This window comes from Tigriopus californicus, chromosome 10, assembly GCF_007210705.1.
Source record: "Tigriopus californicus strain San Diego chromosome 10, Tcal_SD_v2.1, whole genome shotgun sequence".
Classification (NCBI taxonomy): domain Eukaryota; kingdom Metazoa; phylum Arthropoda; class Copepoda; order Harpacticoida; family Harpacticidae; genus Tigriopus; species Tigriopus californicus.
Window position 1 is genome coordinate 2,646,181 of NC_081449.1, and position 26,336 is coordinate 2,672,516.

Below are 26,336 nucleotides of genomic sequence, written 5' to 3' on the forward strand. Positions count from 1 at the left end.
GTAAACAGCTGGGTACTAACCAAAGGGAAAAAGTACTCCCTGGGGAAAAGACAACAAAAGCAGAAAAATGGTCAGCGACCTAAGCTGGGGCTAACAAAGGAGTAGAGAGACCAATTGGTGGACTGCAATGACCAACTTGGCTGACCCAGATAGCTAGCTCCATTCAGCAAAAGTACACCAACTCACTTGCAGGGACAAACAAAGCTTGATTGAACATGCAAAAATCAATAGAATCGAATGGAGCAAAAGAAGGTTCTAAGCCCAATTTGTACTGAAAATATGAAAGTAACCTGATCAAACAAAACCAGCAAAAACTTAGTGCACACACAAAAACATCAAATAAACAGACAGAATGATTCAAAAATTCTCCTTAAATCAAAACTAAATGAAAGAGCCAGTAATGGGGATGAAACAGCAAAGGAAACACAAGGTTTTGTTCATGGTGGAACCATTCCTCCAGTAGGCATAAAAAATTCTCGCACTATTAAGAAATTTGACTTAAATTGCGATTGTTATTTAGCTGCTGGCCTTGGAATCCCAGCAGTTCAAGACGAGAAATTTATTCATTTATTTATTTATATATATTATTTGATCGACCAACGAATTAGTGTTGGCTGATCTTGCTAACCCTTGAATATAAGGTTGATCAGGAATTTTCGTCAAAAACTTGTCCAAGTCTGACTTAAATCCTGCCACTGGATCAACGCCTACATACGACCTACAAATGTTTGAAGGCAGCAAATCGAACAATGAAGGAGCCCGAGAAAGAAGAGAATTGGACTTCATTGTTTTAACTACGTATCCTGAATTCTCGAGGGCTTGAAGGTGCTCTCAAAACGCACGTTAAGCCTCTACTGTCAATAGAATTGACCCTAAATCCTGGGTTGGGACAAAGCTCATGAATGCTTTTAAAAACGTACAATATCAGATACCTTTCGTACCTTCTCTGAGAACTATACAATCCCAACTTTTCTAACCTCTCCCAGTACGAGAGCTCTCTCATATCCTCAATGTTCCTAGTAGAACAACTTTGGACCTGCTCGAGCTTTTGCAAACCTGTTGAACTCATTGAAGCCCAAATGGGCGAGGCATATTCATGATGCGGTTGAACAATCGACTTGTACAGCATTAGCAGCGTGATACTATTTCTGGACTTATATGTGCGATATATCCAACCATATGTTTAAAAACTTCCACTCAGAACTTGAGAAGACCAAACTCTCTAAGTTTGGGACACCATTCTGGGTGAGCAAATTTACACCCTTTCCCTACCTTTTTGCATCTCTGTCGTTTATGGACATCGCAAATTTCGAGAGCATTCTCAACTATGCCCTCTTTGACCTCTATGACCTCTTTGACTACAAGAGGCGTTTCAATCAATTCAAGGGTGTCAGTGCTTGTGTCCCTTTTGCCTACACTTGACTGGTTCATCCCACAGTCAAGTAGTGGCTGGATGTGACCAAATCAAGCTATTAAAGCTTCCATAATGAAAGGCTTATTAATGGAGGACGGAGTTTTTCTTTCCAAAACCAGATCAAGACAGTTCCTGGCCCATTCAGAAAGTCCTTTCAACAAAGCTTCCATTGTTATTGAAAGCAAGGCTATTTGAGGGATCCTAATTGAAAATACTGGAAACCTGAACAAAGAATATAGAGAAATATTCTGGAAACTTCCTTCAGTTTCAAGAGAAAAACCGTTAGAAATGAGCGAGAGGAAAGTAAAAGATGAAAAAAGGAAAAGAAGAAGAAGACAGAGCCAAAAAGGCAAAAGGGAGAGAGATACCAGCGCGTGCAAATGAAAACCAGCTGTACAGCAATTAAACAGCACGCACGTGCAGGGCGGAAACCAAGGAGGAAAGTACTCCCTAGGGACGGACAAAGAGTTGTTGGAGCTAGCAACAGAGGAGAAGAGAATTTAGATGACCTACTCTTGGCTGACCCAATAGCTAGCCTCAGCCAACATACACCAACTCGACTACAGGAAAAAACAAAAATCAATGGAATAGAATAGAACAAAAAAAGGTTCTAGAACCTATTTTTGTTTTGAAAATGCTAAACTAAACAGATAGAATACAACAAGAAAAATCAACTACATTTACAAGTACAGGAAATGAACAGACCTAACAATCAAATAATGAAATACTCCTTAAATCAAAAATACATGAAATAGCCTAGAAATGGGATGAAAATATTGACAGACAAAAAAAGTAAAATACGACTTGAATAAAAAATAAAAGATATAAGACTAAACTACTAGTGATAGGAAGAAGCTGACCCAAAATGGAAAAATATTCTGGACGCTTCCTTCAACAGCAAAAGAAAATCAGAAAATTCTCCTTAAATCAAAAATAAATGAAAGAACCAGTAATTGGGATAAAACAGCAAAGAAAACACAAGGTTTCGTTCATGGTGGAACCACTCCAGTAGGCATAAAAAATCTCGCACTTTCAACAACAATTTGTGTCGAGAAATAAAGGCTCAATGGGCAAAAGGCCTTCCTACCAATTTCATTAAGAAATTTGACTCAAACTGTGATTGTTATTTTGCTCAATTTTTGTTTATCTTGCACTGTTAATGGGATTGTCGTTATTATTTCGGCCCTTCTTGTGCCAGCCCTCTATGTAGACACTGAGTGAGCCATTGTAGCCGACCGTTCTAGAGGGCAGCGTGAAAGGGTCAAGAATCTTACCCCAGGGGACACCAACCCACCAGCGAAAGTTGTCGGTGGCCAGTTCTCTTTCGTGTCCTGCTGAGTGCGCTCACACATTCTGACGCTCCTGAGTTTTAAAGAACAACTGGAGTGTTTGATGTATTGAGAAATCGTTGGGGGTTGCTAAAGGTAAGAGACTTTTTCACTTTTGTAGCTTTCGATTTTTTCCTATCCTAATTAATGAAGTTTTAGGTATCTATTGCTTTCATTATTTGGGTTTCCAATCCGTCCATTTCTAGCAATTGCTTACATTGTTTTGGTCACTAGTTGAGTTGGTTGCCCTCTTTTATCCTCTTTTTAGTTATCCCACGGTGTGGCCTGTAAATGGCAGCAAAACTTTCCTATCACGCAAACTGATCATTGTTTGCTAAATAAGCAGTTCATACGACCGCAAGATTTGGTTGAGTAAATGAACTTGGCCAAATTTGAGCCCAAAACTATGCTTAGGAAACTCAGGAGATATGTCCAAAGTCATTTTGTAAAAACTACTTAAAATTGTAATTTTCGGCCTGCTTTTGGTCAGCTACATAAGCTTTTGACAACATTTACATGGAAACGAACCACTTTACAAGTAAATGATATACAAATAACCTGCCTTTAATGGAAGAGATCCATGAGTGCGTTCCTTATTTTATTCCTGTTTCGGTGCTGAGAACAGACTCATTTTTGTTTTTATCCCCCAGGAATTTCGAACCAAGGTGTGACTTGCTCCTTGGTTGCTGTGCACGTGTAGTGTTCGTGGTGTTTTTGTGTGGGTGGATAAATGGGGATTGCCATTCCTTCACTCAATTAGGTTTGGTTTTTCACGCCTATTTGACAAGATGTAATTACTTTAAAACCTGATAAATGTATTGCTCATATATGTTTAGCTTTAGCAGTTTCTCTCTGATGTTGCACTGTAGTATTTTTAGTTCCTTAGTTCCGAATCGTTATATGTAGAGTTCATAGCTCTTTAGTTTGATTGTACTGGTCATTGGTAGTCATCAATCATTGTTCACTAGTGAATTGGTTTTTGTTCTTTTTGTTAGATCAATTTGTAGAGTTTATTTTTGTGTTTTTGTGTTGTTTTGCTAGTTAACATATGTGCTTGATTCCTTGCTTTTCTCTGTCCCTTAATTCAAACTTTATTATCTCCATCTTATATTTGTATGTTTAGTTTACTCCAAAAGCGGGATTCGAACCCACGCCCTCTGAGGAACCATTTCGTTTGATGTGAAGAAGTTTATTCCTATTTTGAGTCGTTGTCCCGTATCTCAGGACAAGATTGAATAGCCTTTTATTTTTCCTCTTTTTCTTGATCTCTTGATTTTGCTGCTAATTGATAGTCCCTCTGCATTCATGATGGAAGCTATCTTTGGAAAAGTCAGTAAAGAGGCTAGACAATGTTTGGACTTGGTCTTAGCATGGAAGTATCTTTCTGTAGTCAATAAGAAACGGGTCACCCCGTATTTGAGAAGTCGACTGATTTGACAAATATAAAAATTGAAGCAGCCTCTCCACTTAAAATAAAGCCCGAAAAGTCAGTTCCAGAGAAAGCAGTCTGTCCTGTTTACAATAAACAGCCACCTGAAGAAGGAAAAAGTTGTCAGTTTGACCACCCTAAATGGTATCAAAAACTTCTCAAGTTCGGCCTTGAGAAGTACAATAGAAAGAAGGGATGTTCAAAGGCAGATTGTCTTTTTCTTCACTCGTACATGTGCCGTCAGTCCATGAGACTTAACTTTTGCTTTAATGTATGGTGTACCTCCGTCCACGTTGAAGGGACGCAAAGAAAGGCGAGAAATAGGATAGCTCAGTTTCGTAGTTTTAGAGATGACCCTATTCCTAAACCTCATCCCATCCCACCCCCTTCCTTAACCCATTTAACTTCCTCCCTCCTTCTCCTACCCCCCGCCCTCTCTCTCAATTCCCTCCTCTTCTTTCAAATTCCCAATAGATTCCCTATAAACACTCTCCTCCCTAATATTCCTTGCCCCACCCCTATTCCCAAAATACGTTCCTATTCTCATGTAGCTGCCCAACCCATTCCTCAAACCCAACAATCCCCATTAGCTCATGCTTTGCCTCCAGTAGAGCTTAGCTTTGTTGATAAGAGGGATTTTTTACGGTTAGAAAGGATGGTCCAAGATCTTGTGAGATTGGTCCGTCAAAAGAGAAGCCCGTAAAGGGGCTATATTTGAACATGCATTGTCTAATTTCTAAAAAAGACAGCACAAAAGTTAAGATCTTAGAAGATGCAGAGAGAGACATTTCACTCATCTCTATAACAGGGGTCTTAGATGAAGAACTAACCATAGTTGGTTTCAACTTAGTTGGTTGTGATAGGGTATGTCCTGATAATCCCATATTCCCACATGGGGGTGTATGCCTATATGTTAGGAATGATTTGCACATTAGTCATGTACAAATGTCGAATGGAGAAGTAGAAGTCCTAGTTTCTCGTATCCGAGGGCTTGATCTGTCAATTGTACCAATGTATAGACCCCCTTCTTGTTCCGTAAGCTCTTTTATGTCAGCTCTCCAATTCACTGGAAATGATTTGGATAAGGCAGTTCGCTTGAAGGTTTTCTTTGTAGGGGACTTTAATTTTCTGGCTAGCGTTGTAGAGTGGGAGGCTAGTCCCTATGGGTTCATTCCCATCTCGAAATCAACATCTCAGTTGTTCGAAAAGCTGAAGGAGTTTGCGATCTTGCGCAAATTCGCCCAGCATGTTGGTGTAGCCACTAGAGAGAATAACGTTCTCGGCTTGTTTTTTCCAATGACCTTGATCTGATCCAGTACGTCCATGTGACACCTAGTAATCTGTCAGATCATCATGTTCTCGAGATAGGGTCGACCATTACTCAAAAGCCGGCGTGCTCTAGAGTAAAACCGGCCAAAAAGGTCGATCTGGCTAAGTTCAAGTTCAAAGATTGGCCGTTGATTACAGAAAGGTTAGAGGACCTGGACCTGGTTTCAATTCTGAAACAGGAATCATCAATAGATGCACACGTTGGAACCCACAAAACTGATAAAGTTTTTGTGCAAACGCCAAGACTTCTAGTAACGCTTTTTGTTTTTATTGAAACAAAAGGAACAACTTTTGTAAAATGGGGCATCTCTTATTTTAGCTCAAATTAGTATATTAATCCATTTAAACCCTACCAAGAGAAAATATTTTTAAAAACGTTTTAAATAGATGTTGGGCTAACTTTACTTGCGTTTCCAACTACGTACAATTTTATCAAAATCAATTGAGTAAACGATAAGATATCACGCTTTCAAAGATTGCATTTGTATCAAATTTGAGTACAAATTGCTCCGGTTATATCTTAAAGCAACTGCCAAGAGATTTAATATTCTATTTCTATGTCTAAAGAATAAATGAAAATATTTCACTTTTTTGAAACAGGTAGAAAACCCGAAAATAGCTTGCAATTTAACTTGTGAAATATTGACATTAAGTAAATTTACTTAATGTCAATATTTCACAATTGTTATGCCATACTTGTCAATCGCAACTTTAATCAAGCTTGATCTTGAATTTTGACAAAATTGTATTAACGTTGATTAAAAGCATCTATATGTAGAAATTAATTATTGCAAAAATTGACAAATTTGAAAATTAAACTGTCACATGTATCGTTCAAATGCTTTAGGAACATGATATAATTGTGCAGCCGTTGGCACTTTGCTAAAATGAAAGCCAATTTAACATGTTTTGTAAGTTTTAGAGACATTTTTTACTTGTTTTAGCTTTCAAAGAAATCTTTAATCTTCAGAAGATAAAAAATGTTACTTCCTGTTGTTTTATTGAAAAAGACAATATTATGCCTTGGAAATAAGTGGAAACATACTAAAGCCATTTTTTGATCTTAAAAGGTGAAAAACGCAACTTTCAAGTTGTGATAACTAAGTATTAAACATGTGTAATCTAAAAAGTTGTTCCTTTTGTCTTTTTGACAAAGAAAAACGTATCTAAATGTCTTGGCATTTGAACAAACACTTAACCAGACAATACCGTTTGCTGCCATTGCCAAATTAGTTTCAGTTATTGAAGAATTTTGCTCCAATCTAGCAATCTCTGAATGTGTTTCCAAGGGTGGGACACGGACAAAAATTCCAAAATGTAGGAAGATTTGTTCAAAAATAGTTGTAAACTTGAAAAAAAGGCTGAAGAGAACTTCGAATTCAGTAATTGTGGGTAGTCTCAAAAAAAGTTGGACGTTATTCAGAGTAACATTAAGGCCTCCATCGAATATGACCAGTTACAGACTGAGAGTAAGGTAGTTCAGGAGGTCAGGTCCAATCTGAAGGCTTTTTTCTCTTATGCGAACTCCAAGAGAAAAATGAAGCACCCAGTTGGGCTTTTTGAGGTTGATGGGGAAGCTATGGGGACGTTTGGGCAAGCTCTGGCAGGTTCGTTTGTTTGCTGGTACCAGTGTCAGTGATGCAAGTTTGGGGTTTCAAGCATATTTTTGAGAAGCTGACCTTGTTTCACATTGCTATATGAGCAAAGGTCAGCTTCGTTAAAGCCAGTTTGAAACGCCAATTTTGCATCACTGCCATTGGCAGGCAAGTTGGTTTGCTGGTACCACCGCTTGCCTAAATGTCCGAATTAGCAATGCAGAGGCTATGGCTAACATGCTAGGAGATCGATTCTCCAGGGTGTTTTCAAACCTACTGAGTTCAGAAGCAACAGCTCATTGTTCTAATGACGAGTCTGTTGAGATTGATATAGTTCGTAAAATTGAACAATTTAACAATCTCATAGTTGCAGATCAAGATGCTTTAACAACCATCAAGGACTTGAGGCTTTCAAGTTCTCGTGGTCCTGATGGTGTGGCATCTCAGTTTCTGATGAGATGCTCACTGTTTCTTACTCCTGTTTTCTCGTACTTGATGCGTTGCATCTTGGATCAGGGCAAGTTTCCATCTTCACTAAAGCTAACTCACGTTGTTCCAATTTTTAAAGGGGGAGATAAGTCGCTCCTCAGTAAGTATAGGACGATTTCTCTCACTTCGAATATTGCGAAGGTGCTTGAGAAGATCATAAAGTTCAAACTTGTTGAATTTCTTGATATTCATGAAGTCCTTCTTCCTAGCCAGCATGGGTTCCGAGCACATTTTAGCACGGTTACCTAACTGATTGAGCAATTAGAGCAAGTCATTGAGGGACTGGAAAGGCACAAGTCAGTTGATGATGTTTATCTTGGTTTTGCCAAGGCCTTTGACAAGGTAGACCATGGCCTTTTGTTGAATAGACTTCATGACATTGGAATCCAAGGCAAGGTTGTCGATTGGATATGAAGCTTCATTCATAATAGGAAGCAATATGTTAAGGTCGAAGGGTCACTTAGTGACACATATGATGTCAAGTCAGGTGTTCCCCAGGGCTCCATCTTAGGGCCCCTCCTTTTTATAATATTCGTTGCCCCGCTTCAAAAGCATAGTTTTAGTGCCAGTCTCTCTTCTTATGCTGACGATACAAAGTTAGTTTCTGGTAGGAATGGCCAAGATTCCAGGAGCATGGCAGAGGACTCCTAGATAATGGAGTTAAAGATATTGAGCAGGTCTCGTCTTTGAAAGATTTAGGTGAAAGCTGGAAAAGCTTTTCAAACGTGTGGTTGGGTATATCGCACGTTTAAGTCAAGAGATAGTATCACGATGCTAACTCTATACAATTCGATTGTCCAGTCCCATCTTGAATATGCTTCACCCATTTGGGCTCCAATGAGTTCAGCAGGTTTGCAAAAGGTCGAGCAAGTCCAAAGATGTTTCACTAGGAACATCATAGGAATGAGAGAGCTCTCGTGTTGGGAGAGACTAGAAAAGTTGGGACTGCTCAGTGTTCAGAGAAGGTACGAAAGGTACCTGATACTGTATGTCTTCAAAAGCATCCATGAGCTTTGTCCTAACCCAGGATTTAGGGTCATTTGTAGTGACCGTAGAGGCCCAATGTGCGTTTTGAGAACACCTTCAAGCCCTCGAGAATCCAGGCTAGTTCGAACAATGAAGTCCAACTACTTTCTTTTTCCTCGGGCTCTTTACTTGTTTAATTTCCTGCCTTCAAATATTCGTAGGGTGTATGTACAGTAGGCGTTGATCCAGTAGCAGTATTTAAGTCAAACTTGGACAACCCTACATTCAAGGGCTAGCTTGGTCTGCCAACTCAGGTTATAATTCGTCTATTAATTTCCTTTCAACCTTTGAATGATTTATACACACGAATTTATTTGAGTTGACAGGAAATGAATAGACGAATTAAAACCTTTTATTTTAAAAGTATCGGGGAATACAATACTTGAAGCGGTTAGAAAAGCCCGTGAAAAAACAACATCCCTCCCCCACCAAAAAAAGATGGACGTTAAATGTAGAAATTGGAAATGTAGGGGGGAATTCTTGGTCATTGCAAAGGAGAGGGTGGGCCAGATTAAACACTTCGCTTGTAACCCCTCCGCTGGTGTTGTTCTTCAACTGTATTCTTTTACAACTTTTATCTACCCAATATTCGTATTGATAGAGTGCAATGGTGAAATTGAAGGAGGCGAAAATGAAACAAAGACGTTAACGCATTCTGCGATCCATCTTATCTTACAGTCCAAACAAAACACCACATACATACCTCAAGATAATCAAGGACATGGATCAAGGAGTGGAACTCGTCCAAAAGCTACAAACCTCTATACCTTCACCCAAACTTCTTTATTTTGTGATGGATAATTGGTTATTGGTTCATAAGAATTCCTTTGATCATTTCAACGAAGACGGTGAACCTTTCATTAGTCAGGTGTTCCTCATCGAGATCAAGACCGGTCGATATATTCATCGATGCCAAGGCCAGAAAGTGGACCATGGAAAAGCAATCGAGTTGCAGGTCTTGACGGCTAAGCTGACCCATGCTTTTCAAGGCACGAAACCCTGTCTTGGATTCTTCATACAAGAAGACAGTAGTGATGATGTTGATCCCTTAAGCTCCACGACAGTACGGGAATTTCCTTTCCGAAGACAGACGTCTCGAAATTGTCAGTTTCATTACAAAGTTCCAAATGTGAAGTCCGAAAAGAGTGAAGATAGAAAACAACGGTGTTCCCCATGTCAAGTGCTTTGGCAAGAAATTCTTTCAAGCCCCATAAACCCCTCTGATGCTCACCTCGATGGTTCTGATATTGACCTCCGAACTAATGCCCAATCTATAATAGCCGATATTTTAACAATCAAGCCCGGGAACCATGATGTATTTGAACCTTCATCTCCTTATGGTTCTTCTTATGACTCCAGTGAAGCTGTGCGCCAAGAAATATATTCGATGGCCAAAGATGTATTTGAAGGCCACAACGCTGACGGTGAGGAAGATCAAGCGAATCCCTACGAAGAACATAGCCTTGACACCATGGACATTCATGACGATCTGTGTGAAGATAAAGAAGATCGGCGGGTCTCCCTGGAAGTGGTGGCAAATAAGGATAATCCCCACTCGCTGAATGTGTCAAAGGCTTTAGACGAAGCATCCAATTGCATTTTCAAAATCGGGCATCGCAACGAGATTCCATGCCAATCTAAGAAATCAAGTTGTGTTAATAGCAAGCCGTCCGTGGCAGAATCAAAAGTCTCCTGGGAATCTGTACGAAAACTTGCATTTCCAAGAAAGGGTAAAAATCGATGTGTATGTTGCTCTATCGTGTTTCCAAACAAACGGGAACTGGTCAAGCACGTAAAGGATCGACAAAAAGAAGATCGTGCTCGCCGCAAAGTAGGTTGCCGTGAGTGTGGCGAACGACCCTTCAGGACCTTCAAGGAGCTGATTCAACATTATTACATCCAACATCCAGAGAAGCTAGAAAAGAATGAAGAGTATCTACCCCAAAGCCAAGACTTGGAAACAATGAAGGAGCCAAAGACTTGTTCCATCTGTGATGTAGTCAGTAATGGCCGCACCTTGAACAGTAGACACAAGGAGAAATATCATGTGGTGGGAAATTATTTGTGTAGTACTTGCCAGGAACCTTGTTTAACTTACTACGACATGATGATTCACCGCTTCCAAGCTCACTTGAAAGCCACGGATTCCATTCCTATCAATTATAATGGCTTGGATACCTCTGTGGATGAAGATGGTAAGATATCGTACAAAACGGACGGTCTCGTGTGTCAAATCTGTTCCGAGTCGTTTAAATGTAAAAAAACTTTTGCTAGTCATCAAAGAAGAGCTCATTCTTGGGGCAGAATGAGGTGCAAACCGTGTGGTGAGTGGAGTAATTATGCCCAAGACATCTCCGCTCATACGTTACATTTCCACAAAGACAAGCCCGAGGTTCTATGTCCTACATGTGACCAAATGATCGATTTGAAAGACAATCCAGCCGCCTTTGATCTTCATTTTCCCACTTGCTGCCCCATCACCAGTGCATACAGAAAGTCTTTGATTGGTCCGTTTCAGTGTCCAATTTGCGAAAAAAAATACTCCCTCAAACACAGTTTGAAGGCCCACCTGAAGATGCATCAAGGGATCATCAAATATCAATGTGATTATTGTGACTTTGGTGCCAACTTGAAGCACGCTCTTGTTCGGCACAAGAACATGCATCTGCGGAATATGGGCTTGCTGACAAATGAGCCCGAAGCGGATCATTTGCGAGAATGTAAGGTTTGCGGGAAAAAGCTTGCCCACAAGATGTCAGTCCGTCGTCACATGCGGAATATGCACGCAGAACAGAAGCCAGTTTTCCAATGCAAGCAATGCGGAGAGAATTTTAGACACTCAGGGGCTCTTCACAAACACAAAATACAAGTTCATGACCATGTGCCAAAATCGAAGGCGTAAGGAAAGCTTGGATTTTCAGAAAATCGAATATTGAAGGTAAATTCTCACCTGCTTTGAATGAGAGAAAATGCTCGACCCATCGGACCAAAAAGTCATAAAAGTGAATTGTAAATGAAATGTGTATCCAGGAATTGGACAAGTCCACTGACCAAGATTGACAACAACAAAATTCAACCATTGAGCGATTAAATATTATCTGCTGTTTTTTTGTGTCATCTGTTCCGCTCCGTCTCTTCTGATTCCTGGGTCATAAGCAGACTGGAATAAACATGCAGAATTATGCAGAATCATTTGTAATTTATTCATCTCAACCTCTCATTATGGACGGTATTTCCCCCACCTGGAATCTGGAACCACAGAGAGATCGATCTAGACTTCCACGTGCTCACATACTTCTGTTCAATAGTCCTCCTCTCATAAAGTTCCTTGTTCTCCATCACCAAGACTATTTTAATCCGATAATCTGATCATTCCATAAAAAATAGAGGTTAAAACCTGAAAACAAATCCTGTTCTTATGCCAAATTTCCAATTTTCTCACCTTTTTTAGCCATTACTTCACTTGAGTTTTCATTATTTTTAGTACCAATGCAACATGTAATTGTAATCAATCACCGCACGTTTGAGTCGACTTTAGTTGATCGTTTAAAATGTAGACAATCTATCACTGATTTTTCCTTTGTTGATGCTCTGTGTTCTTATCCGATACAGGGTAATGAAATTCTCTGTAATTCAAGTAATATATTTGTATTTTTTTTATTTGTGTGTTTCCACTCCAACACAAGCGAGGGCGATTGTCTCATTGAGTCCATTTTGATAAAGGTCAGATTACGAAGAGCCTTTTTGAAGTGCTTAACGCTTGTTTGTTCACGTGTTGATACGGGCAGTTAGTTCCAGTTGGCGACCGAACGCACTGCGAATGCGTTTCTCCCAGACTGAGTTGGTGTCCACAACTCATTTCGAATGGTAGCTCTTGAATTACTGAACATTTTTTTCCTCAAGGTAGAAAAATGCTGGATAGTCAACACCACCCAGGTCAAAATCTACCAGACCACGGAGGGCTTTGAATTTCCACACTTAGTCACATTTTTTCCGTCTCTTACGGAGAAATGGGCAAACGCGCCAATTAACTGACGTTGATATCCAATCCACGAATTTGTTTAGAGAACCTTCTCTGGATTGCGTCAATTGTATCAACATCCCGTCTTAAGACGGCGGAAAAAGGTGGCAGGCCATATTCTAGAGTGGGATGGATGGATGTCTTGAAAGGGCTAATTCATACCTCTTTGTCCTTTGTGGTGAAGTGCCTCCGTAGCATACCCACCAAGCGGTTCGCCTTGATATGTTGTTCAGAAATATGGTCACTAGGCACAAGCCGACTGTCAATATTGACTCCCAGATCTTTATGCACTTGAACCCAAGACAATGTCACACCAGACAGAGTGAAGGGCGAGATTGTATTTGATTTGCCATATCGTTGGATGAGACACTTTTTCACGTTGAAGGTCATTCCATTCTTATACGCCCATTCTCCAATAGCATTTAAATCACGTTGGAGAAGCACAGCCTCATGGGAGTTGTTGAACTTACGAAACATCCTCGTATTGTCAGCAAAAAACCGAATGAGCAACGTTCACATCATTCACGAAAATTAAGAACATTACTGGTCCTAGAATGGTTTCCTGCGGAACTCCCTAGGTAACATCAATCCAGCCGGATGACGAGTCGTTGACAACAACCCGCTGCTTCGTGTAGCTCACCCAATTTTTGATCCAGGTCCACAAATGGCCAACTACTCTGATATGGCCGGAGCTCCATGGGGACAATCGGTCTGATTAATCAAGGGGCTGAATGAGTTAGCGAATTAGGTGCTCAAAATCTCAGCAACCTTCAGCGAGTCATTCATCAAAACTCCTTGGGGAGAAATAAGAGGACCGACCTCTGCTTGAGCTTTTGGATGATGTACTCATAGAACCTTCCCTTGTCACGGGACCGGAGTAATTGCTCCTCATACAGGGTTGTCTACATACTTTGGGGCAAGAACGGCGAAATACGGACAGGAAACAAAATTGGCGAAAATAGCGTTCGTTTTACATGTGCCTTAGGATACTAAACGCATTTTATCTTTTTCCACGTTTCGACCTTATTCCCCAACAACAGTCATAAAAATTTCTCACTCAAGACACTGAATTGTCGCGCCTGTTTGTATGAAACTTGTTGGCCTTGAACGTCGTTCAAAAAACAACATAAGTGGGATTCTTAATTTCGCATCCTTTCTCTTGAGAATGGCACAATTTGAGGCGCAATTTGGATTAAGATTTGAATTGAAAGGTGGCCTCACAATCAAGAACAAGATACTAGATACTGGTATCCTTGGTGCAAGACAGACACGAAGTTTCTTGTGTCATTTCATGCTTTAAGAATCAATATGCACGATTTCACCACTGTTTCATGACACATTGATGAAGTGCCGAATCCAACGGGCTAATAAAATAAGCGTTTTCAGCAAAGAAACAATGCGATTTTAGCACGTTTCCAGAGTCTTGCCCCAAAATATCTGGACAACCCTGCAGTTGCATTTGGAAACCACAACTTCTTTCTTTAGCTCGGCTCTTATTTTCTTAAAGTCGACGAGACAAGTGGTATCTTGTTAAGAATTGTCAAGCACATACCAGCAGCAAGTTATACATAATGTATATGATCCTTGGTATACCTACCGCGCGCTTTATCTTTTTCTTATGTGTACTCGCTCGTGCACTTCGCTCTTTTTTTTCCTGTGATTGCTCTTATGTTGCACGTTCGGAATGACAATATACCACGACCTTTCAAACCGTACATATCGATACAATATACAAAGTTGGCGTTTTATTAAAAAAGGAGGATTTTATGCTTTAGTTTACTCCTTTAAGGAGCAAGTATCTGATGATATCAGACAAATTTTGGGAGGTCACTGGGGTTCTTTTCACTACAATAGAGGTACCAAAAAACAAGATACAACGAACAATGTAAGACAAAAATTTTTCTAGGTTTTCCAAAAGTGTTTGTAAACTTGGAAAATTCTAATGTAGGAAATTTCGTCCAAAAAAAAAGCTTTTTTTAGCATGTTAATGAGCTAAAAACGACGTTCTTTCTGCGTTATTTTTTTCCATTTTCCCACCTGTTTTAGTCGTCAGGTAGGAAGAGTAATAAAGACATCTTTCTGGCTTTTATGTACCCTATTATGTACCCTACAAGGATTACCGCACACTCCCGCACTTTAATAGACAATATCTTCACTAACTGTTCCGAGGTATTGTCCTCTGGAATACTTGAATGTGACGTTAGTGATCACTTTGCAACTTTTACTTCAATAAGCATGAAATCAGTAATAAGTAAGACCCTGTCCAAGGAAATAGAAATTAGAGACACAAGAAAACCTAATCTAAAAAGACTAAAAGATTTATTGCAAGCCAAAGACTGGGTGTTAGATATGGAAAACCCCAAGCAGGCATTTAACAATTTTGAGACAACGTTTTCTCAGATATTTGATATAGCTTGTCCAATAATAAAAAGACGATGCAATAAAGGGAACACAAAACAAAATGCTTGGATGACATGGGGACTGATGACGTCACGAAAACAGAAAGATAAACTGTTAAATAAATTCAGGAAACATCCTAATATAGAGTCAAAAACCACCTATGATAGTTACGCTAAATTATATTACAAGCTAGTGCGGATAGCCAAAGAGATACATTGGAAGAACTTTTTTAAAGTGAATCAAAAAAAATTGAAGACCCTCTGGAAGGGTGCGAATGAACTAATGGGTAACACGACAAAATCACAGACAGTTTCTTTTAGTCTCAAATCTAACAAAGAAAACCAAATCACATCTGATCCAAAAGAAGTTGGGACAATATTTAACAACTATTTTGCAAACATAGGTTTAACTTTAAACGGCAATTTTCCCTCTCATAACGCAGAGCTCATGGGTGGATTAGGACCCAAAAAGTCGAGAAATTTTTATTTCAAATGGGTAAAATGTAAAGAAATAAAGGCGGTGATAAATGAGCTCAAGTCGAAAAACAGTTCAGGAATGGACGGTCTGTCAAACCGAATTCTAAAACATATAGCTCCAGCTTTAATAGTGCCGTTGGCGAGGTTAGTGAACATTTCTTTTGTGTCCGGATACATACCAACAGAATGGAAAACTGCAAAAGTCATTCCACTTTTTAAATCAGGTGACAAATCACTACCTGGTAACTATCGCCCTATAAGTCTTTTGCCAAGTTTCTCCAAGGTTTTAGAAAAAATTGTTCATAAACAAATGGCTAACTTTTTAGAAGTAGAGGTTCTCCTTTACCCTGAACAGTTTGGTTTTAGAAAACAACATAACACTATGCATGCAGTTCAAAAATTTCTACAAAATATTTCTGCTAATCTCTGCGACAAAATGGCACTGACTATATTTCTGGACCTCAAAAAAGCTTTTGATTGCGTTGATCATGGTATATTGATAAAAAAACCGGAGTATTACGGATTCCGCGGTAGGTCCATAGTTTGGTTCAAAAACTACCTTTCTGAGAGGTACCAGTATGTCGAGGTAAATAATGTTAGGTCCTTGAAACTGAAAGTTAAATGTGGGGTTCCTCAAGGCAGCATCCTTGGACCTCTCTTATTTCTGATCTATATAAACGACATGCCTCAGCATAGCAATTTGAAATGCATTATGTTTGCTGATGATACGACGTTTCAATGTTTTGAAAGCCAACCTGATAAACTAGAGGAGAAAACAAATGTTCAACTGGAACGTATTTTCAAATGGTTAGAAATAAATAAATTAACTTTAAACATAGATAAATCTAAATTCATGATTATCAGGCACAAAAATTGTAATTTTAACTTCAATATCAATGTAAATGGATGTAGGTTAGAGGAGGTGGGTTCCACCACTTCCAATGAAAAATCCATACGATTTCTGGGAATGCAACTCGATAGCAAACTCAACTGGCACTGTCACATTGATAGTGTAGCAAACAAAATTCGAAAAATTCTTTTCAGTCTGAACAGAATTCGCAAGTCAGTGCCCAAAACTGTAAAGAAACAACTTTATAATGGACTTATCCGAAGTGTTTTGGAATACGGTATTGAATTTTATGGCCAAAGTACGAAACTGAAGATCTTGTCCATACTCCAGAAAAGAGCTATACGTTGGATAAATAATGCGAGGTGGTTTTCTCACACTGAATCTTTGTTTCATGAGTCCAAGCTCTTAAAATTGCAAGATTTGCGCACGCTTAAAATCGTTCAAGTGATGAGGCAGTCGTGCTTGCAAGAACTTCCACCATGCATTAATATTTTCAAATGGAAAAATAATCCTCGGCTTGGCGGTTGGAGAGCAATTACTCCAGTTGCCAAGTCGGGACTTTTACAAAGACTACCGAATTTTGCTTTTCCCAACGAGTGGAATAATTTCAACCCTCCAGGCATTGATCTAACCAGACTTAAATTCACCCAAACAACCAGAGATTATCTCTTACAGAAGTACTCTATTGCTCCGTGCAAACTCAAAAATTGCTATGTATGCCAACAAAAATCCTAAGAAATGATTTTTATTTTTATTTTTTATTACGATTATCAGCCGCTCAATCTCATCAAAACACTCCATGCACCAAATACAATTCTAAACCTATTAATTTTCCTCCCATTCCTGAAGTCGTCTCACATTTTCTAGTAAACATAACAAATTAACACTGAAATTATTTGCTTTGCTCTGTTTTTCATGTTCTTCTTTCTGTATCTTTTTCTTAGTCCCTTCTTTTCTTATAACTTCAAACCGATATGATTTCCTACAAGCCTTTCAATTTGATTTTGTAATTCTTCCAACTCACGTTATCGTGTTGCAGCTTGGCCTCTGTAACATTATTGACTATCTATGTCATGTCTTCGTTAATTTGCCCAGGTCCTGGTGAAAACAAGCTTTTGCTTACCCAGAACCTGAGGAATTACATGCTCATGAAATTTTTGATGTATCAAGATGCTAACGCAATGATAAAATTCCGACATTATTTAATCATGATCAAAGTGTTCCTGAAATAAATCTATCTATCTATCTATCTATCTATTATAACGTTTATTATCACATCAGGTTTCTAAAAAGGCTAGAAAGGTTGGTACTTGTTATGTTATGGCGTGCAGTGAACGGCGTGAAATGAAGTGAACAGGATGAAGCTCCAATGCTAACTAATTTATTAAGCGATGAAAGCAGATCAACTGTGTTGGTTCACATACAGCGTTGCAGATATGAATGCTACAGGTCGTCATGTAAAATAAAGATTCATTACACTATATTCCCCCCCGGGTTGAGTTGGCCATTTCATCACCAATTCTTTGTAGTCTACCGCGAGCCTGAATCCTTTGTTACCAATTGGTATTACTGTTTTTTCTTGAAAGTACCGGGTGCGCCACATATATGTTGATTTTAATGGACTCAATGAAGTAGAACTCATTTATAATGTTATAATATATCATAGCTTTATATTTCTCATCTTTCGGACCACGGACCACCCATGACGGCCATGCAGAGCTTGAGTCTGGGGAAAAAGGTGGCGAATATCTTCTTTAATTAACCGTTGTCCATGTCGGCCCAGACCTCACCAACTGACATCTTAAACTTGCCCACATTGCTGTGGCGGGTTACACAGTCCTTATTCTCCTCATGGTCGCGGGTCCTTTTCCAAATTCCACGAGGCGTTATCATGTCAGTAGGGAAATTGGCTTTCCTTCATTTGTGCAAAACCATGGCATTTGAGGCAATTTTATGTTACTCATGTTCTGTTGCTAAGCAGTTCAAGAGCTTGGAGTTAAAGATAGATACCAATATCTAACAGATATGGACTTTTTTTCTCTTGATCATATTCGACAATTTAAGTCATAGCCCACTAACGCTGCACGAAATATGTTTTAAGTTCTGCACTCCAAACGGCACTTTGTCATTCAGCCTCTACCAAATAAAGGGCCGATTGGCCAATTCCTTGTTATTGAATTATAATGCGTTCGTGTTGTTTTTGAATTATTCTACCAAAATCCTATTTTCAGTTAGTGCCTCGGGTCACATAATGTCTGGCAAAGAAATTGCGTTCAAGGCAAGGCAAGAGCAGTTTATGTAGCAATCTACCGTGCCTCTTCCCGTTTTCTTTGGGCCGTGTGACGTTGCAAATAAGGGCCCTTATTGATTCAACGAACAAACGGAAGAATTTTGGTGCATAACATTCAATGTTTTATTTTCAATGCAAGAAACAGGGCTTGAAATCCACCAGCTTTATGCCAAATTTCAGTGTCGTGCCATTCTTTCAAGGACAAGTCCGGGGGATAGAGGCAATTCCAGAATTAGCGGGCAAAGGAAGCTTTCTCGCCAATTGGTCATAATTGAAAGCGCATTGCATATTATTCCTATTGTAGATGGCACTTGTGCATTGGGAATCCGAACAACATTGGGACTGGCAATCTTGCAGAGAGCTAGCTGTCACTTGCTTTGCCAAAAGAAGGCCACTGGTGGCGGCTTCCCCTTTGAGTCCAGAGGTCAAGGTTGGGATCTGGACACGGATGCTGGGGTTGAAGTCCCTCAAGCCACATGCCCCATCCGTTGTTCGCCGGATGAAGAACTAAATGCCTGATCAGTATCTAGGAGATTCAATTCAAGTTAACGGATGAACTAACCTGACAAGTGGGATTGAATTTACAGATGATCTTGCACAGATCAGGCGTTTGGGCCGGGCCAAAGTTTCCCACGAACAAAGTGTTATCAGATTCACAAGTAGTTGGACCGGCTTCACAGATGTACGGGTGGAGTCCGTTGCAATCGGCGTCAGTCCAGGCCTTATGGGTGTAAATCCGGGTGGGCGGAACAAAGGCCACCACGCAACTACCACGGTTGTTGGGGGTGTTAGGAAAGTAGTCCGTGAAGGGAACTTGCATCGAATTGGAGGAGTATTGGGCACTAGTTTAAGAACAAGTAGATGTCGAAAAATGGGTCCAAATTTCAAACCCTGGTTCTTGCTGCTTACTTTGATCCAGAGACCCGGAGCCCAATGAAGCTGGCAGCCGAGGCCCTGGGATTGTACAACACTAAGTCCTGGTCCACTTTGGAGACTGGTTCAAACAGTTTTCCACCAGAGGCACTTTGGCAATCGGTTTGTGCATCTTGAAAGTTTTTGTTAGTCGACACATACTTGATGCATTTCCGACCGAACCGATCATATCCCCCGGGACAACCTAAGGGCAATGTAAATCCTCACCATTAGTCTGAATGATGCAATAACTTTCGAGGAGTTGCTGCAAAATATTACCATTCTGGCTGAAGGCCGGAGAGACGCAAAGAAAGATGAAACAGATACCAAAAGCAAGCATGGCTCGTTTTTTGATCTGGGTTACTTCGATTCAGAAGGCTTCTTTGAAGTGAAGACAAGGTGAAAGCCCACCACTTTTTATAGCTCTGGTTTATTGTTGTATTCGATGTTTCATGACAAGTTCTATTGAAAGCGAAAACAGCCTTGCAGAAGTTGTGATCTATTGAACAGCCTGCTTAAGAACGTTTGTACAAAGTGATCATATTTTGTGGCACCTAATTTGTTCCTCTAATGAAGGGTATTCCTTTGTTGGCAATCTTCAAAGAAAAATTGTTGCCATTTACAGAAGACGAGGTAGCAAAGCCTGCAAATTTAAGCGTATTCAACGTTAGGTTATACACCTGCGCTCTTGGATAGCGTCTCCAACAATAGCGTTTTTCTTATGTTTTCAAACAGTGGATCCAAAATGTCTATAATTTTTTGCCATGGCCTTTATTAAACTAGGATATTAAGTGCGGCGCCGTATGGGTCATGTGAGAGATTTATTCAGATTGTGGTCGGGGAGAATGAAGAACGTGGAAGACGGAACCGGTTATGCGGGAAATGGTAAGAGACGAATACGATGGATGGCAGCGCATGACATAAAATAAAACACAAGATCTAAATATCGATCGGTGAGGCGAGCGTACGGCGATGGGTGGCCGGGGAGTACGGGTCCGCATGCGGTGACCAAACAGCCATTGAGCAGGGATCAAGCCGTCTGAGCGAGGTGTGTTCCTCCATTCCAAGAGAGAAATCCTGAAATCATGCCGATGATTGTTATATTTTTGCACGAGGGCCTTCACGGCTGTGACTGATGATTCGGCACGACCTTTGGAGGCAGGATGGTAGGCGGACGAGAGTTCATGGCCAATTTTCAGACCGAGGCAATAATCTCCAAATTCGGTAGGGAATTGGGGTCCTCCATCAGAACGAAGAATTTGAGGAATTTCATAGTCTTTGAACCAATCACTCAAGATGCTGATGATGGCTGGCGTGTCCATTCTGGACCAATGGGCAACGCATGGCCAACCGGAAAAGCGGTCCACCATGACCAAATAGTGTTGACCAGCACGTTCGAAAATATGCACCAAAATCGATTCAAAAGGCCTGGATGTTTTGGATTGGACCAGAGTCTCGGCCGTTTGGCTCGGTCGGTGTTAATGGCATGTGGCACATGAACTGATGAATTGTTCAATCTCATTATTCATGCCAGGCCAGAAGTAAAGGCTGTAGAGCCAAGGCACGGGTACGGCGGATACCCTGATGGGCTATGTGAAGATCTTGAAGAATGGGGAGGCAGGCAGCAGTTGGGACAACGATCCGATGGCCTTGGAGCATGAGTAAATCGGTGTCATAATCCAAAGACAAGGCCTCCCATTTCTTCAAGTACAGTTTAGACGGATGACTCTTGGGTAAGGATTGAAGAGAAGGGCCTGAAAGAAGAGTGGAGATGATCACCTAATAGTTGACATCCCCTTTGGCTATTTCAGAGACTGAGGCCAAGGCAGAATCAGGTGTAGAGTTGAGAGAAATTGTGGCCAAGTGGATCGAATCAAATCCAGAAAGAGCTGGTTCGTCCTTATCTACTTCCTGGATGTCAAAGACCGGAAAGCGAGAAAGAGCATCGGCCACGTGATGTTTTTGCCTGGGATCCATTGCACGTCGAAAGTATAAGCCGTTGTTACATCATAACCCTTTGAAGGCGGGATTGTCAATGATGGATGCCAAGTTTGATCCTTTGAAAGTGCCAACCAGAGGTTTGTGGTCCGTTATGACCGTGAATTGGACGCCCAAGAGATAAAAACAGCAACCTTGAAAAGCCCATTAGACAGCTAATGCCTCTATTTCGCATACGGCATAGCGTGTCTCCGGTTCGGCCAAAAAACGAGATCCGCACTTCACCAGTTTTGACTGGGCATTGGGATAGGTCTGAAGGAGGGCATTTCCATGGCATACCCTTATCCCTTCGAGCGAGAAGCGTTACTCAAAAGATGAGAAGGGAATGCAGGATCGAAATGAGCCATAATCGAGCCTCCTGGTGTGATGAGGATGGCTTTCACGGCGCTGAAAGCGTCCTGATGCTCGAACAACCAAATGAAGGCAGTGTCCTTCTTCAAAAGGTCTCAAAGTGGTTGGGCAGCGTGAGCCAAATAGGGCACAAATTGCCATAACTGATTGACCAATCCAAGAAATGATCGGAGATCAGTGATGTTTTGAGGGGCAGGGAAATTGGCAGTTGCAGCGACCTTGGCGGGGTCTGGATGAACACCATCAATGCCAATGATGTGTCCCGAGCACTTGACAGAAGATCCCATTGGTGCTTTGGTCTTAGAGAGTGTGATACCATTTTCATTGCATCCGAAGAACGGTCTTTGTCTTGGTGACAAGATTGGAGAAAGAATCCCCCTACACGAGGATGTCATTGACGATTTTCTTGACCCCAGCGAGGCGAGCCAAAGCACGGTCGCCACGAGCGCCGAATTCTTTGCCAGATGCGTTTAGGCCCATTGGAGCCCTGCAGTAACGAAAGCGGCCAAATGGCGTCAAGAATGTTGCAAGAGCTCTTCATTTTTCATCCAGCTCTACCTGCCAAAAGCCTTTGACGACATCAAGTACAACAAACCACTTGGAGGACAATGGGATCGAAGTGAATATGTCCTTGGCAGATGGAAATGGGTGGATCGATCGCCTAACATATTAGTTAAGGGCAGTGAAATCCACAACTACATAGACGAACTGACAATTGGGCTTTGGCACCACTAGACTTGGGCTCGCCCATGTTGAAGGTTCAGAGGCGCCTTCAATTATCCCCGAAGGATACATAAACTCGAGTTCTTTTTGGGGTTGATCATTGTATGCAAATGGAACATTCCTTGCTACTGTGACGTGGATGGGATGGATTGGAAGATCGTCCTTCAGATGAATGGTCATTGGTGGCCCAATCATGGGTCTGAGCTTGTCAGACGAATCAAACATGGAGGGAAATTGGTCCAAGATATCACAAGCTCCGCCCTTGACTTGCTCGTCTGATGACTGTGATAGAGTGGACCGTCAATAAGTCATTTTCCCAAAAACGAGGGCTCGTCAAGCGTTGTGGCTAATGGTGCGTCCTCTGGAAGGAACGGACAGGAAGGATTCAACATCCCGAGATCGATTTCATCATCACGATCGATGGAAACACTGAACTACGCACGTGAAATAAACAGTTTCGATTAGACCGTATAACACCAAACATGGTGCAGATTTTGATCGCACCAATCTCTCCCCCTACCACTTGTAGACGTGCCGCGACAACACCGAACATGCCACAGGACTTTACGGAACGGGACCCGATGGACCCCGCTATTTTCAATTAAGAGCCACGCCCCCAAAATTTGACATTGACACAGAAAAAGATGATTGACTCGTATGGAAAGACTAGTGGTCAGCGTTTTTGACGTATTCAGGATTGGACAGATTACTGGCACTGATCAGCATGGCGATGACGTCACGTCCCGCGCCATGAGGGCACAGAAGTCTGCATGAATTCGGCATTCACTACAAACAAACACCCTTCGAATAATCAAGGGTATTGGCCTGTCACATGTCGAGAATTTGGATGCCAGTACTGTCATTGCCAAACTTGTCACACACATCGACGGCGGGATCAATATCCGCGTTCACAAACATCTACTGGCACACTAAATACCAGTGGGCCAGTTGTCAACTTCTTGGGGTCGGCCAAGAAACGGTTGACCAGTCGCGAACAAAACAACCAAAGGGAACCTAGGTGCAACAAGTGCGGTTACCCTCCCCACCAACGGGGCAGATCAGACCTGCAAATTGTGTAAGAGGACGGGTCCCTGGGGAATGGCTCAACCCAATGGTAGTGACATGGAAGAAGAACGCCAAGAAAGCCCCGATACCGCTGACTTGAGGGAACTGAACAAGGCCACCATTCGTCCCAACTACTATGGAGCAGCACCCTTCAAGATGGTCTCCAGCATCCCAACCTCTGCCCAATTTTTCACCGTCCTAGATGGGCTGAAGGGATCCCATCAGATTGGTCTCAGTCGAGCCAGCCGCCGGCTCACAACATTCGTCACACCCATGGGGCGTTATAGATACCGGCGCATGCCCATGAGTTGGCACGGCAGCTCTGACGTCTTCAACGCCCGCATGAGTTGGGCCCTCAGGGACGTGCCAAACGTTGGAAGAGTTGTTGAGGATATGATAATCAACACAGACATCCTGGAAGAACAGGAGGGGGCTACAGGCCTGTGAAGACGTTAGCATTTCAATCAACACAAACAAAGTCCAATTCGGCCAGACACATGTCTCATTTGGAGGATATTTAGTGTCCAGGGGACAGTATAGGAACAACCCAAGCCTAACAACAGACCTAAGAGGATTCCCACCCCCCAAAAAACGGACAGAACTGCGCTCATTTCTTGGCCTTGCCCAACCCATAAACGGCCTCCAATGCAAGCCGATGCAAAATGGCCTGGCTTGCTGCATTTGCATGAACCATTGTATGAACCATACTAAAACAAGTTTCGTTGCCAAAGCGTCCTTATTATGGAATAAGGCCCCAAAAGAAGTCAAGCAAGAGCAATCGAGGTCATCTTTCAAAAACCAAGTCAGAATATTTGTGAAAACCTTGCCTGAATGAGATTGTTTTCCCCCTTTACTCAAAAAGTGTAAATTCATTTATTGACAATACATACATGCATAATGTTTCGTGACATTCGAATGAAGAGAAGAATGTGGATGAAGGCGAATAAATCTGGTTTAAAACAGGCCTAAGATGCGTTTCGTACCATAAAAAAGGAAATATTCAAAATAGTGGAACAAGCTAAAATCGACTACAAAGAGGACCTATCGAAAAAAGCCAATATGAAGTATTTCGACAGATACATTCGGGGAGCTTCTCGGGTCATAAGACAAGTTGGACCTTTCATAGACTCTTCAGGAGTGTTGCAATAAGATTTGACCAGAATATTGGAAATGTTGAAAGTAGTCCTCTAATACATCTAATGAAATCTCCTTTAATAAAGCCGATGTGCTCCGAACAATTGCGAGGCAAAAGGGCTCACCGTCTGTTGGGCCGGATGGTACTCCTATGGTGGTCTTGAAAAGGCTTGGTGGCGCGGTTGCAAGACCGTTGACTATTCCATACAATAAGTGTTTGACATGTGGGATCGTTCCACGTGAATGGAAAGTGGCCAATGTTTATCCCCTTTTCAAAGGAGGAGACACTCGTGTTATCCAGGAATATCGCCCAATTTCACTCACTTCGTCTGTGCGCAAAATCATGGAACGACTCATGAAAGATTCCATCACTGACTATCTTGAGCAATCGAGCATGCTTGAAAGTGCTCAGCACGGATTTAGATCAGGCCGATCTTGCCTATGAAATCTTCTAGAACACCATGAACAAGTTTCAGCGGCAATGGAAAGAGGGTGGGCGGTGGATACCGTCTACTTGGACCTGTCTCAGGCCTTTGATCGTGTGAACCATGAACTTCTAGTGAGAAACCTCAATAGGCCTGGCTTGGGTGGCTTGGTCGGAGCTTGGATTACAGAGTGGCTCTTGGACCGAATCCAAAGGGTCACTCTTAATGGTATGGCATCATCGTGGTCCAAATTATGCTTGGGTGTCCCTCAGGGAAGTGTGCTTGGCCCTCTTTTATTTACAATTTTTGCGGGTGATCTAAGGGCCAATGACGTCTGTCTTTAAATTCGCAAATGACACAATGCAAACCGCAATCGTCAGAGACGAGAGTGATCATTTGGCCCCACAAAGAGATATTGATGAGTTTATGTGTTGGGCAAATGATAACTTTGTGCTGTTCAATGCATCCAAGACCAAGGTGATGCGCTTTGGCAAAGCTTATGTTCCTTTACTGTACGAAATGGACAGCATACCGTTTGAGAGTGTTCGTAGACTCAAGACCTTGGATTGACCGTTGATTGTGAGCTCAAATTTTCGGATCATTGTGCTCAGATTGCAGTTTGGGCGAGGAGAATCTGTGGCACACTACGCCGGAAATTTACAACTAAGGACCCTGTGCTTCTCACCCGTCTCTTTATCACATACGTCAGGCCTTGATTAGAGTCCTGCTCTCAGATTTAGAATCCCTGCCTGAAAAATGCATTTTCCTCATTGAATCGGTTGAGAAAAGGCTGTAAGAAATTTCTCTGTCCAAATCTTACCTACTCCAATCAACTAAGGCACCTTGAAATGATTGGCTTGGATACCCGGCGGTACCGCTTTGATGTAACTTTAATGTGGAAGATTTTAAATTGAGTAATCATCATTGAAAAGAAAACGATGCCCCGATTTCTCGATCATCTGAGGGATGATGGAGCCGCCAAAACAAGAATAGCTCAGTTCCTATATCTCAAACGAACACCTTTCCGAACTTGGGCTTGGGATTTTTTGTTTGTTCGGAATATCCCAATATGGAGCTCACT

The 26,336-nt window shown here is 41.4% G+C and overlaps 2 protein-coding genes across 2 annotated transcripts; one reads left to right on the forward strand and one right to left on the reverse strand.

Annotated features, from left to right (window-relative positions):
• Positions 1–2,698: 2,698 nt before the first annotated feature.
• Positions 2,699–11,799, forward strand: LOC131889612 (zinc finger protein 540-like). The gene is made up of 2 exons (XM_059238748.1): positions 2,699–2,838; positions 9,289–11,799. The coding sequence occupies exon 2, from the start codon at positions 9,332–9,334 to the stop codon at positions 11,510–11,512; it is 2,181 nt and encodes a 726-aa protein (XP_059094731.1). The 5' UTR covers positions 2,699–2,838; positions 9,289–9,331; the 3' UTR covers positions 11,513–11,799.
• Positions 11,800–18,746: 6,947 nt separating this feature from the next.
• Positions 18,747–19,987, reverse strand: LOC131889615 (C-type lectin 9a-like). The gene is made up of 4 exons (XM_059238756.1): positions 19,839–19,987; positions 19,557–19,764; positions 19,210–19,489; positions 18,747–19,154 (listed from the first exon to the last, which is right to left on the reverse strand). The coding sequence occupies exons 1-4, from the start codon at positions 19,897–19,899 to the stop codon at positions 18,843–18,845; spliced, it is 861 nt and encodes a 286-aa protein (XP_059094739.1). The 5' UTR covers positions 19,900–19,987; the 3' UTR covers positions 18,747–18,842.
• Positions 19,988–26,336: the final 6,349 nt, after the last annotated feature.

What these genes read in the sequence shown, in the direction of transcription:
- LOC131889612 (XM_059238748.1), top strand. Translation starts at nt 9,332, where the DNA reads ATGGATCAAGGAGTGGAACTCGTCCAAAAGCTACAAACCTCTATACCT.
- LOC131889615 (XM_059238756.1), bottom strand. Translation starts at nt 19,899, where the DNA reads ATGCTTGCTTTTGGTATCTGTTTCATCTTTCTTTGCGTCTCTCCGGCC. An exon ending in TCCGGCCTTCAGCCAGAATG is followed by an intron (nt 19,765 to 19,838) that starts GTAATATTTTGC and finishes CATTGCCCTTAG; the next exon opens with GTTGTCCCGGGGGATATGAT. An exon ending in AATTCAATCCCACTTGTCAG is followed by an intron (nt 19,155 to 19,209) that starts GTTAGTTCATCC and finishes TCAGGCATTTAG; the next exon opens with TTCTTCATCCGGCGAACAAC.